The sequence below is a fragment of the Microcaecilia unicolor genome, chromosome 11 (assembly GCF_901765095.1).
Source record: "Microcaecilia unicolor chromosome 11, aMicUni1.1, whole genome shotgun sequence".
NCBI lineage: Eukaryota > Metazoa > Chordata > Amphibia > Gymnophiona > Siphonopidae > Microcaecilia > Microcaecilia unicolor.
In genome coordinates this window covers 160,934,555-160,948,996 of record NC_044041.1, presented here as the reverse complement: position 1 = coordinate 160,948,996, position 14,442 = coordinate 160,934,555, and the positions used below count along the sequence as shown (strand labels likewise).

At 45.4% G+C, this 14,442-nt stretch overlaps 1 protein-coding gene across 2 annotated transcripts in view; it reads left to right on the top strand.

Moving 5' to 3' along the window:
• GNG8 (G protein subunit gamma 8) overlaps window positions 1-14,442 on the top strand; it is a 135,838-nt gene that overhangs the window by 120,367 nt on the left and 1,029 nt on the right. For both annotated transcript variants that reach the window (XM_030218888.1, XM_030218887.1), the window contains exon 2: window positions 14,267-14,372. In XM_030218888.1, coding sequence (XP_030074748.1) covers window positions 14,289-14,372 — 84 coding nt within the window. In that variant the 5' untranslated portion in view covers window positions 14,267-14,288. The remainder of the gene's footprint in view (window positions 1-14,266; window positions 14,373-14,442) is intronic.

Here is a 14,442-nt window from a genome sequence, read left to right as displayed (position 1 = left end):
AGCTCATCTCTTGCCCTTCGCTTTATAAAGTCCTGTACTTGGTAATATTGGAAAGCCTGTAAGGAGGATAAACCATGTTCCCTGCAGAGCTCTTCAAACGCTATTGTCGTATTCTCCTCCCACATTTGGCCCAACGTACACAGACCCATATCTTCCCAGCCGCAGTAGGCTGTGGTATGCCTTCCCGGTGTAAAGTGTGGAGCAAATCTAAGGTACATGTGCCGAAAAAACTTACGTCCTGGAAAAAACTGTTCTCGCACCCCACTCCAGGTGTGCAAGGGCCACTGCATCAGCGGCGGGCATCCCTTGATGAGTTCATCCAACTCCTGTTTAGCCAGCCATGGAATAGCCCTAAGCGGGAAAGGGCCCACCCAGCCCTGCTCCATCCTGACACTTAACTTCTCTGTGTCTGTGAACCAGGCCGCTATTGTTCTAAGATGTGCCGCCTGGTAATATAGGGTGATAGAGGGGACCCCCATCCCTCCCTGCTGTCTTGGTTGGTACATAACTTCTCTTCTAACTCGCGGTGGTCTTTTTTTCCAGATAAATGAGAAGATGTCCCTCTGGAGGCCTCGTAAGAAGCTATCTGGGATGGAAATTGGTAAAGCCATAAACAGATACAATATCCTTGGGAGTACTACCATTTTTACTGCACTTATCCTCCCAACCCAGGACAACTGTAGACCCCCCCATCTTTGCAAGTCTTGCAGCAAACGCTTCGCTATCTCGGGGTAATTAACCTGGTATAACTCCTTGATGTCTCTGGGAATATTAACCCCCAGGTATCGAATGTGTCGCGATGCCCATCGGAACGGAGTTGCCTGCTGTAGACGGGCTTTTTGTTCAATGGGAATATTTATGTCAAGCACTTCAGATTTGTCTAGATTAATCTTAAACCCCGAGACTTTCCCGTATGCATTTAGCATCTCTAATATTTTCGGAAAGGAGGTCTCAGGATCTTTTAGCATCAGCAGGACGTCATCTGCAAAGAGAAGCGTTCGCGTTTCGATTCTACCCAATCGTGGCCCCTTTACTTCTGGATGTGCCCGAAGCCTAACCGCTAACGGCTCCATTACAATGGCAAAAAGCAGGGGGGACATTGCACATCCCTGCCTTGTTCCTCTATATAAATTGAAGGGCTCTGTCAGTCTGCCATTTATTCTAATGGAGGCCTGAGGAGTTTTATAGATTAGACGAAGCCAGTGGAGGAAACGCCCGGTGAATCCCATTTTATCTAGCACTCCAAACAAGAAGGACCAGCTCACTCTATCAAATGCCTTTTCGGCATCTAGTGACAGAATGCATAATGGAGACCGCGTGTCCTGTGCATGGTATACCAAATGTAGTGCTCTACGTATATTATCGAATGTCTGTCTCCCATGCACGAAGCCTGCCTGATCCTCATGAACTAGAAAGGGTAAATGTTTTTGCAGTCGTGTTGCCAAAATCTTTGTGAAGATCTTATAGTCTATCCCTAACAGTGAGATAGGCCTATAAGATCCACAGAGCTGTGGGTCCTTCCCTGGCTTATGGATGACCGTAATATTAGCCAGATTCCAGGTTGGGGGGAGCCCCGGACTGACCTCCAGGGAATTAAACACTTGCAATAACAATGGGGCCACATGCTTCCCAAATGTTTTATAGAATTTGCCAGTGAAGCCATCGGGTCCCGGAGCCTTACCTGCCGGGAGCTCCTTAATAGCGTGAATAACCTCTTCCATTTCAATGGGGTGCGCTAGCATCTGAGTGGCACTAGGTGTCAGTCTTGGAAGCTCTAACCCCTCTAGGTAATCTGTTATCTCTTTGTGATCTGTCTCCTCGCCTCTGGTGTATAACTTCTCATAAAAGTCTTTGAATGCTAACTCTATATAATCAGAGTCTGTGTGAGTGTCCCCTCCCTCATCCCTTAGGCTCGCAATTATGTTGCGGTTCGCTTGCTGTTTTAATCTATAAGCCAGAAGACGGCTAGCCTTATTGCCAAATTCGTAGTGAGTCTGTTGAGCCTTCTGAAGACTCTCGGAAATATCCGCCAGCTCCAAATCACAGATTTGATCCCGCAGCCGGCGAACTCTATCCAAGCTCGCCTGCTTATGTTCCGATCTACCACTATGAAGCCTGGCTTCTTCCTGTTCTAATTGTTTCCGGAGAGTCGCCTCTTTTGACATTCGCTGTTTCCTAGTGTGTGCCTTCAGTGCTATGAGGTGACCCCGCATGACTGCTTTAAATCCCTCCCAGACTATTATCGGTGAAACTGTCCCATTATCATTGAATTGGATATATTCTTTAATATTGGTTTCAATGCTAACTAGATTAGCCGGATCTTGCAAAAGAGCATCATCCAGACGCCAGCTTTTCTGTCTCCCTTGCGTATTGGGTAATGTCAACTGCATCAGAACCGGAGAGTGGTCTGACCAGGTTCTAGGTAGAATCTGCTGTGTCCCCGTCAGTCCTGCTATCGCTGCTTCTCCTAGCCAGTAATCAATCCTGGAGGATGACTTGTGTACTGCAGAGTAGTAGGTATAGCTACGCTCTCTTGGGTGTACTTGCCGCCACAGATCTATTAAGTGCCAATGATTCACAAATTCGTGCAGTCTTGCTCTGTCTTTTCGGCCATATTGTATGCTCCTCGAGGAGTTGTCTAGATGGGCCTGCATGGTAAGGTTAAAATCCCCCCCCCCCCCCCCCACCAATAGGGAGCCCTCTACATGTTTCTGGAGCAGTTGGTCTAACTCTGTGAAAAAACCTTCTTGCTGTGCGTTCGGCCCATAAACGTTTACTATAGTAAAGATCTGTCCTAATAGCGACAACACCACCAGGAGGTATCTTCCCCCCTTGTCTCTGGTCACTTTAAGTATGTTCCAGGGTTTATCACCCACAAATGCCATCATTACCCCTTTACTCTTTGTGTTGTCGCTATTGGACGCAAAATATATATGGGGATATTTCTTATGGTGGCACAAATATTCATGTCTGGCTAGTAAGTGAGTCTCCTGCACTAGGACCACATCTGCTCGCAAACGGAGCATTTCTCTAAACAGGAGTTGTCGCTTTCTCGGGATATTCAACCCTCTGGCATTAATCAGTAATAGATTAATATCTGTCATGAGATATCATAATAAGTTGCTCTGTTGCCTGCTTCTCTCTGAGTCCTTATGCTTCTTTGCCTATTTCCTATTGGTTTCCTCTGATGAGCCCTCCCCTTAGCTCCCTGATAGGCCTCTTTCTTGTCCCTATCCCAGGGTTTCCCTCCCTCCCCCCTCCCTCCTCCCCTCATTAGAAAGCTGCCCCTGTATATCACTAAGGGCATTCTAGAAGGAAGTGTAGGCTGTTCAGTCCATATTTCCGCGGAGGCTCTTACATCTTTGAATAAAGCCCTGTCTCTGTGTAATTTTAACCTTTCTATAAAATTAAGTGACAACAGAACAACATAACAGGTGTTTGCATAGTATTAACAAAACAAAATACATCACCCAATCACTTCCTAAGGTCCAACTTGTTTTGCATCCTTGCCACTGAGCGCACGTTCAATCAACTTCTGTCTTTTTTTTTTTTTTTTGCCGATGCAACAGTTGCTCATTGACCGAGGCTTCCCAATGAAGTGCTTCTCCTTCAGGTCACTTTTGTTGCCGACTGTTGGCGTTTTAGACGTCGCTGACCATTGCTTACTCGTTGCCATTTAGGCGGTAGCACCCGGGTTGGGCCTCTCTTTGCTGCTGTCGTCGGGGTTGATGTCTCCATCTCGACTTCCTCTGGTAACACTTCTTTCGCCTCTGCAAGTGTTCTTATGTGCTGCATTTTACCCTCTTTATAAAAAACTAGCGCAAATGGATGCCTCCATTTGTACCGGATCCCCAGTTCTTGAAGTCTTCTAGTGACTGGTTTGAGTTCCGCTCTGCGCTTCAATGTAGTGGCTGCCAGATCTTGATACACTTCAACTGTATATGTATCCCACTTGAAATTTGGGGTCTGTCGTGCCGCTTTTGCCACCTGCTCCTTCATCTTAAAGTCTCTAAAGCACACTATTATGTCCTTAGGCAGATTTGCTCGTGGAGAGCTGAATGCCCGATGAGCTCTTTCAATGAGGATCGCGGTTGGTTCTATTGCGGTACCACCAGCTGTTAGCAGATCACTCGCCAGCCTTTGTATAGTATCCTCACAGTCAGTATAAGCAGGGGACTCCGGCAGGCCACGAAACCTCAAATTACATCTGCGGCTACGGTTCTCCAGATCCTCTAACTTGTCAAGGACCTGTTGATGGGCTAGCTGGCTTTCCGTGGTTCGCTGATCTAAGGTCTCGAGGGCGTCTGACTGGGCATCAAGCCGATTTTCTGCCTCCTCCAGGTGAGAGCCTAGCTCTCTTATTTCACCTTTGAGATCTGCCCCCATATTCACCAGCTCATTTCGCATTGCTTTCAGGTCTGTCCGAATCTCCTGTAGCCATTTCTGCCACTCCGGCCCCATTTCTTCCTCGGGCTTCTCCTGGTCTTTATTGGCGTGTGTTTCCACTGATGGTGTTGATTCTGCAAGCTCCGCTGCCGCGATCGCCCGTTCCGGGCGGTTCAATGTTGCGGCCGCCATTTTGTTTCCTCCGCGCGCCAGCGATGTAAATGCGAAGCGGGAGAAGTTCACTCTCTCCGCCTCCGTCTGCATCGGGAGTTTAATCCCGCTGTGTTACGCTCTCCTCTGCTCGCGCTTTGCGATACTTTCGCCGCTTGAAACATGCTTTTTAGCTTGTAGATCTCCGCGGGTTATACGGAGCTCGGCTAGCATGCAGCCATGCCGTATCGTGACGTCACTTCCTCCAATAAATAAATATAAACTTTTAACGTTCAGCACCTGATTCTCAAAGTGGACATATTCCAAACACTATAATGAAAATAAAATTATTTTTTCTACCTTTGTTGTCTGGTGACTTTGTTTCTCTGATCATGCTGGTCCAGTATCTGATTCTGCTGCTCTCTATCTGCTCCCTTGACTCCATTTCCAGGGCTTCCTTTCCATTTATTTCTTTTCTTTCCTCCTTCATTTCTGATCCTCCGCAGACTTGACTGTCCAGTGGATCTAGCTTCTTCCTATTTTCTCCATCCATGTGCAGTTTCTCTCCTCAATTCCTTTTCCCTCATCTAATCTCCTTCCTCTATCTTCCCTCCATGTCCAGCATTTCTTCTCTCTCCCTTCCCTCCCCTCCATGTCCAGAATTTCTCTTGCTCTCCCCTCCATCCATGTCCTGAAACTCTCCCCTCTCCCCTGCCCCCCTCTACCCATCCATGCCCAGCAAGTCTCTCCCCTGCCCCCCCTCTCCCCATCCATGCCCAGCAAGTCTCTCCCCTGTCCCCCTCTCCCCATCCATGCCCAGCAAGTCTCTCCCCTGCCCCCTCTCCCCATCCATGCCCAGCAAATCTCTCCCCTGCCCCCTCTCCCCATCCATGCCCAGCAAGTCTCTCTCCCCTGCCCCCCTCTCCCCATCCATGCCCAGCAAATCTCTCCCCTGCCCCCCTCTCCCATCCATGCCCAGCAAATCTCTCCCCTGCCCCCCTCTCCCCATCCATGCCCAGCAAGTCTCTCCCCTGTCCCCCTCTCCCCATCCATACCCAGTGATTCTCCTCCCTCCCCTGCCCTTCTCTCCCGCTCCCAAACGTGTCCAGCGAACATGTCCTTCACCTCCACCCTTCTCTCCCGCTCCCATCTGTCTTTTTTAATTACCTCCATCGAAGCCCGCGCTATTTAAAGCCCTGCTGCGTGCAGGCCGTCTCTCCAAGCTTCCCCTGCTTGCTTCGGTGATGTTCGTGCCCTTAGTCCCACCTTCGCGGAAAAAGGAAATGATGTCAGAATGACGTCAGAAGGCGGGACTAAGGGCGCGAACGTCACCGAAGCAAGCAGGGGAAGCCTGGAGAGACGGCCTGCACACAGCAGGGCTTTAAATAGTGGTTTCGATGGAGGTAATTTAAAAAGTCAGATGGGAGCGGGAGCGGGAGGGTGGGGGCGAAGGACATCGTTGGACATGCTTCAGAGCGGCAGGGGAGGTAAGCATGGCCTGTGATGGCGCCCTCCTGCCATGCTTACCTCCCCTAATGGAGCCAGCTCGCCCCCAACAACAACCGGCTCGCAAGAGCTGTCAAAATTTAACAAGCGGCTCTTGCGAGCCGGACAGAGCCGGCTCCAGCACACCACTGCATAAGACCTTTTTTAGTGGTGCTGTTTTCTCTAAGGCCTTGGCTAAGTGTGTTTTCCAGATGTCAGCTTGTTCTGACACTGTTTTTATCTTTTCATCCACATGTGGATAGTCAAAGGCCTCTAGGAAATTCTCAGTGGTCAGCATTTTTTTGTCTCTGATCTCCTTCCAAACTGGGAGGTGCCATTTGTTTCAGGTGGTCATGTAGGAAGAATTTAATTAGAAAGTGGTCTGACCATGATAGGGGTGTTATTTCAATACTGTTATCCCAGAATTCTGGGATATCCACCCCTTTGTAGAATACCAGGTCTAGTATGTGACCCTTTTCGTGGGTTGGAGAATTGATCACCTGTGTAAATCCTAGTGATGTCATCGTGCCCAAGGCGGCAGCTGTGGTGGTATCTGGGGTTTCGATGTGTAGGTTGAAGTCTCTCATGATCACCAGCATATGGTAAATTCAGGGGCACTTGAGTAATCAGGTCTAGCAGTCCTTGCACAGATAATGTGTTGTTACGAGGTGCTCTGTATACCATGAGCAGCCAGATTGGTTTCTCCTCTTCAAGTTGGATTAAAAGAGATTCTGATTCATGTAGCTGGGGGATGGATATTCTGCGCAGTTTTATTGTATCCCGAATCAAGACTGATACCCCTCCACCCCGTCTTCCTGGTCTTGGTTGATGTTGGATGTTGAAACCTATTGGGCATAGTTCAGCCGGCAGTAAACCCCCACTTTCATGTAGCCAGGTTTCAATTATTCCTAGGATGTCAAGATGCTGTTCATTTATGGCATCTTGGATCACCGTATATGGGTAGCTTTGGTGTGGCAATGAGGTGATCTTTTAAGTACTAGTATGAACCTCTACTCAGGAAATCTAGACTACCCCAACTTGACATTTCGGCCTTTAGATTGTAAGCTCTTCTGAACAGGGACTGTCCTTAGTTATTAATTTGTACAGCGCTGCGTAACCCTAGTAGCGCTCTAGAAATGTTAAGTAGTAGTAGTACTTAAAAGATCTTGCACTTTTGCCTTCTCTTTGGTTGATGAGGATTTTGGTTTCCTCTCCCACACAACACTGGGATACTTGCATGATCTTTGGGCTCAGTGCACATTTTTTGTGTCAGAAACTAGTTAGGCAAAATTTCACTGGATGGCACTATAGTCCACTCTGTGGAATTCACCCTATAGATCAGCAATCTTACCAGTGGCGTAGCCAGACCTGAGATTTTGGGTGGGCCCAGCGCTAATATGGGTGGGCACTATATATATATATATATATATATATATATATATATATATATATATATATAAATTTATTGTTGGGGAATTTTTGGGTGGGGATGGGCTCCTCATTGCCCTAGGCACCGGCACATCTACCCCCCCCCCCATCCAGAAGCCCACTACCAGACCACAGCCAACATTTTGATTACAAAAAAGAATAATCAAAATGCTGGCAGGTCATAGTGGTGGGCTTCGGGGTGGGCTCTTCACTGCAGGGCAAAAGATTATGATGAAAAAAAAAAGCATTTACAATTTTATTACCTGTCCTGCTGGCTGCTGCTGGGCTGGGCTGCTGGCAGCTGCTGCTGCTTACCTTGGCAGTAAAGTTATGGATTGGAAAGTGGAGACACTGCTGGAGCCTGGAACTCGATTCTGGAATGATCTCTCCTCGAACTTCCTTCCCAAGCCAATTCCCACGTCCAGGCAGGGCCAGGCTGAGGCTCGCCTCGCACCTGCGTGCGTGCACGTGCACATGTCGTCCAGTCATTATGGAATGGATGATGGGAAACTACGACGTGCTGCCTGCGCGGCCCTGCAAGCCAAGTGCATTCCCGAAGCCGAAGGTAGGCGCCGGCCCGGCGGGCTGATGTTGTCGGAGGCGGAGCCTGCCCTGGAGACCTGGCGACGACGTGGTACGCTAGCGCTAGGTGGTGGTGGGCCGGGGGCAGGCCTGAGCGAGCGAAATCGGGTTGGATTCTGGCCCGTCGGAGCCTGATCAGCTGAGCCTCAGCGGGTAGTGCGGGTGCCGTCCCCGTCGTCGTGCTGTGCTGCTGCCCCTGCTGCAATTTGGGTGGGCGGGCCTGGGCAGAAATTGGGCGGGCCTGGGCCTACCCGGGCCCACCCGTAGCTACGCCCCTGAATCTTACTAGTTGGCAAATGCAGGGTTAAGGCTTTAAATATTCTGAAATAAACAGACCTTTTTAAAGTTGTAAATTCAGACCAGACCTGTGAGATCAAAGACTTTCAGCAACAGAGAAATATCAATAGAAATCAAACAAAATAAAACATGGAAAAGAAAATAAGATGATACCTTTTTTATTGGACATAACTTAATACATTTCTTGATTAGCTTTCGAAGGTTGCCCTTCTTCGTCAGATCGGAAATAAGCAAATGTGCTAGCTGACAGTGTATAAAAGTCAGCTAGCACATTTGCTTATTTCCGATCTGACGAAGAAGGGCAACCTTCGAAAGCTAATCAAGAAATGTATTAAGTTATGTCCAATAAAAAAGGTATCATCTTATTTTCTTTTCCATGTTTTATTTTGTTTGATTTCTATTGATAACCTTAAGAGTGGACTAACAGGGCTACCACACTCCTCTACTTAGCAACAGAGAAACAAATGGCTATACTTAGCACTTCTATGTGAATTGCTTTGCAGAGGGGATTGATGATATTTGCCTTTAGTTTTAAGGAATCTAACATTCAGAATTTTAGAAATAGATTATACAGTTAAAATAAAATTTTAACTCATAGATTGCAGGTATGAATTTTAGAGTTTCTGGTTCTGATATCCTTGGATGGTCCAATTGATGCACATTGCTGTAGGCTTTTTCTTTGTTGTTCAGGAGGGTTAGATGTAAATAAGGATCCAGCTCCGATCATAGGGCATGACGAGAGTTATTTGTAATGTGAAGGGAAGATAAAATGTCCTTTCTCCATCCAAAATAAATAGAAGACATTCAAAGTAAAATTGAGGACTGGTACCTCAAGACAGACTGAGCAGCAGTCAATAAAAGTTTGGGTTGTAAATAGGCAGAAAATGTAATTATTTAATCTAAGTTGCAGAGCCTGATGTGAACCCAGCCAGCCCAGCTAGTCACATTTAACAGCAGTGCAGACATCAATATGATAAATGTCAGTAAAATACAAACAGTACCATAATAGATAGCAGGGAAGAACATTCTAATAACTTAGAAATAATACAATGGAGCTCATTTTCAAAAGAGAAAAATGTCCAAACGTGGCACAAATCTGCATTTTGACATTTTTCTCACAAAAACGTCCAAATTGGTATTTTTGAATCCAATTTTTAGACATTTTTCTTTTAAGTCCATCAGAAGTGCATTAAATCACAAGGGGGCATGTCAGGTGTAGGTGCAAAACAGATACACTCTGTTTTGGGGTGTCATTGGGGTATCTGACACTTAGTGTAAGTTAAAACAAAAATGGGTCCCAACCAGACTAGCGTTGGTTAGGGAAGTATCAGAAATAAATGTATCACTCCTTATCCTTAGATCCAAGCCCACTGCACCAAAATAATAAAAGAAACAAACTCCATACCCAAATATTATAAAAGTAGGGTCTTATTTTAATTTACAGTAGCAGCAAATGACAGAGTAAACAGGAATAAAGACAAAGACAATCCTATTACAGAAATAGCTTGGAGTAAAGGTATGTAAATCTCTAGCTAGAATCTAAAGTATAAAGAGTCACTCTAACCCCAGGGTACAATGCAAGAATGCATAGCACACCTACAACGTGATGTAGTCCTTCAGATGTCAGCATATTCTTCCAATGCAGATCTTGCCCCTCAGATGTGGTGTGGACACCCAGCAGCTAACCCTGGTAAGAGCTGCCTTTTATGGAGAAATTGAGAACCTTATCTCTATTACTGACGTATGTTCTATCCATGAAGAACATAAGTAGCTCCAGGCGTCCTGCATCGATGTCAATTCTGATAACAGCTTGCTACATTGACATCAATTCTGATAACAACCTGTGTCAATGCTGATAACACTGTCCTTTATCAGCAGCTTCTGTCCAGTAAACAAGAGTTGTTATTCTTCTATTAGACTGGATGTCTCCACAATGTCTTAAGAGTTTTTATAGAGGAAATGTCTGAATTTACACATTACAATCAGGTTCTTAATGCTGGATAGTACCATGTATGTAGGACCATCTATATTATGTAGGTCCATATAGTCACATGGATGGCTGAGCATAGTTCTCATAGTAATGCTACAGTAGTGCTTCAGTAGCTTGTCTTCTTTGCTCCTACATCAGGGATATGTGAAGGGTGAGATCTGGACGTTCCTAACATTTGGACATTTTTATGCCATAATGGAACAAAACAAAAACATCCAGGGCTATAAGTTGGACGTTTTGGTCTAGACCTGTTTTATTAATGCATAAAGTTGTCTAGAGAGAATCCACAAACGTGGAGAACTCAGTAGATCCCACGGTGTGAATAAAGAAGATAAAAAAGGTAGGAGTGTAAGCCAAGCTATCCAAAGACTGAAACCAAAAGGTTCAATTAAAAATATGTGACGTTTTAATAGTTTTGTAACAAATAATAATAAAACTTTACATAGAGAACAACTCTAATAATAAAACAATTTTACATAGAGAACGACTCGACACAACCGTTGTGTTTCGGCCAGGTGGCCTACATCAGGAGTCTGATCACTACGTTAAACCAATGAAGCTTCTTTATTGGTGTTATAGCACGCAGCGGCAGAAGGATCACCCAATGAACGGTCTTTTTAAAGACCTTTTTAGATCCTGCCTGTAGATCTATCATTTGGTTTGTTTTTGAGCGGTGAGATTTTGAGATTTATAACTATTTATAATCTCCCTTCATTGGTTTAACGTAGTGATCAGACTCCTGATGTAGGCCACCTGGCCGAAACACAACGGTTGTGTCGAGTCGTTCTCTATGTAAAATTGTTTTATTATTAGAGTCGTTCTCTATGTAAAGTTGTTTTATTATTATTTGTTACAAAACTATTAAAACGTCACATATTTTTAATTGAACCTTTTGGTTTCAGTCTTTGGATAGCCTAGCTTACACTCCCACCTTTTTTTATCTTCCTTATTAATGCATGTCACAAAAAAGCACCCTAAATGACCAGATGACCACTGCAGAAATAAAGGAATGAGAACCCATACTCCTTTAGTGGTCACTGACCCCCTCCCACCCTCCAAAGATATGAAAGAAACAGTACATACCAGCCTCTATGACAGCTTCAGATGTTATAACCAGTCCTGGAATAGCAAGCAGGTTCCTGGAATAGCCTAGTGGTCGGTGCAGTGCACTGTAGAGAAGGTGACCCAGGCTCACAATCCATTCTGTTACACTTGTGGTGGAAAGTGTCAGCCCTCCACCCAAAACCCCCCCAAACCTACTGTACCCACATATAGGCGACACCTACAGCCATAAGGGCTATTGTGGTGGTGTATAGTTGGGTACAGTAGGTTTTTTTGTGGGGTTTGAAGGGTTCACCATACAATGTAAGGGAGTAATGGTGAGATGTGTATGTGAAGTCCACTGCTGTGTCCCCTAGGGTGTCCTACTGCTCTGCTGGGCTGCCTGTGTGACCAGCTCCTCTTGTCCCAATGGCTTGATTTTGTGTGTTTTTCATTTGGATTTTTTTTAATGGTCCAAAAAGATAGACATACTAAGCACATCAACATCTAGGAAATGGTCATTTTCAAAGAAAAAAAAAGAGTGACAGGTTTGAAAATCGCCATTTTCAGCAAAACATCCAAAGTCAAAGGAACACTTAATAAGCATACATTAAAACATTTGAATAACATAGATATGATGCTAATGCCATTCCTACAATACAATGAAACATCTTACTGTATAGCCGGGGCCAAGTGCAGCTATACAGGCAGGGACAAGATGGATGTTACAGAGTCTGTTGGAATAAACAGATGGGTGGCTAAACTCAAGGGAAGTTCTTTGTACGGATAAATAAGATGTAAGAAACTCCTCTAAATTTTAGTATGTGTAGCAAGCTAGACAAGGTGCAGAGTGTTGTATAGTCAGTCTCCACATGTATTAAAGGCTTGGGAGAAGAGCCATACTTTCACCTGCTTCCTTACACCCCTCAATTTGCCTAAATTTAAGCACCTGTTGCACACTTAAATTTATAGAATACTGCAATTTATGCATGTAAGCGTACACTTATGAGTGTAAATGGAAGTAGGGAGCTCAATCTCTATACTATAATTACATGCTAAAATGGTTTAGTGTATAACTTAAGGGGACACTCATAGGAGAGGCAGAGGCACGGCCGACATTTATGCATGTAACTTATAGAATACTGTAAGTTATGTGGAAATCAAAACAAGAATCCAAAAAACAAAACAAAAAGTACCAGGAGCCTTCAAAAACAGGGAATAAAATCTTTAATCATATATTATGATGAAAAACAATCCTAAAATGGACCCGACACGGTCCGTGTTTCGGCGCACAGCGCCTGCGTCAGGGGTCGCAAAGTGTAGCACAATGCGTGCGGCTGTTGGTTAGAAGCAATGTGCTGCGTCGTCGTGCTATCCCTTTCCCACAGACACAGCCTGATAGCTTCTTTTTCCAAATATCAAATTCACCTTCAACCTCTCCTCTGTCACACTTTAAAGGAAAGATCCCCAGTCTTGCATGCCCACTGCCGGCGCTGGCCCTCCCCTGCTGCCGGATCGCTATTCAAAATGGCAGCCATTTTGAAGAGCGATCTGGCAACAGGGTAGGGTCAGCGCCGGCAGCGGGCACGCAAGACTGGGGATCTTTCCTGCTTGCCCCGAAGACTTCGCTGGACAACCTGGGTGGCTGGAGGGGGGCAGGGCAGAGAGGAGAGTCGCTGGACATGGGTGGCTGGAGGGGGGGGGGGCAGTGGAGAGAAGAGGGTCACTGGACATGGGTGGCTGCTTACAGAGACCCTGTGTACCGCACACACACACACACACACTCTCTCACACACACACTGTATCTGTGTGAAACACACTTTCTCTCTCTCTCTCACACTCACTGTGTCTCAGATACGCAGCCACACACACTCATTCTCACACACACACTCTCTCTCGCACCCAATCTCACTCTCTCTGTCACACACACACACTTGCACATTCACTCTCTCTCTCACACACACACACACACACACACATTCACTCTCTCTCTCTCTCACACACACACACACACACACACACACACACACACTCTCTCTCTCTCTCTCTCTCTCTCTCTCAAACATACACACTCCAAGGAAAACCTTGCTAGCGCCCGTTTCATTTGTGTCAGAAACGGGCCTTTTTTATTAGTATATATATATATTTGATCTGCTTGTTTTGATTTCCACACTTGAGTTTGCAGATCGGTTGCCTTGCTGTTTACTGTAAGTTATGTGCGTCAATGCTGACTTATGCTAGTATTCTAGAACAGCATCTTGGTGCACAGATAGTCAGCACAGTCGCTGCACTCGAACACTAAAAGAACTGCTTGATGCTGGGGATCTGCAGGTTGTTCACCCTTGTCCTGCTGTATAAAATCATGTGCCACTATGGGACACATGATTTTATTTATATAGAGTGGGCATTTCTCTGTCCCCAAACAGCTTTCAGTGTAAGGGAACTATTTATTAAGCTTCAGGGCACATTTCTTCAAACTCTTTTCTGACCTCACCACCACACCACCAGGGATTTCTGAGGAATTTTATTTTTAGCATTCAGGCGCCTTTAAAGGATAACTGTGGCTGGTAACGTGCAAAGTTTCTGGCTGTAGCAACATGAAGAAAATTAAAGCAGGATTTGCTAATCTGCTGTATTCAAGTACTGCTGTCTAATGAATCCCACAGTAATGTTTGTGGCATTAAAATAGCATTTATTTATTTATTTTAAAACTTATAACCCGCTCAATCACAATGTTCTAGGCAGCTTACAGTTAAACATTCACAGTGTAAAATAACAATCATACCCAAATAAGAAATTGTGCAACTTTATTGCATCACAGTATATCTTCCTCCAACCGTGTACTATACATTGCACTTCCCTGACCAATCCTTGTTACCAACTCTTTCTACTGATTTCTTTTCCCAGGTGGACGGCTGATCATTGAGAAATGTCCAACAACATGGCCAAAATCGCCGAGGCTCGAAAGACAGTGGAGCAGCTGAAGTTAGAAGTCAACATTGATCGCATGAAGGTCAATTGTTGTTTGTTGCTTGGGTTTCCCATTTTCAGCTGCCTCTTGCTACATGGCTGCCCAAAGGCAG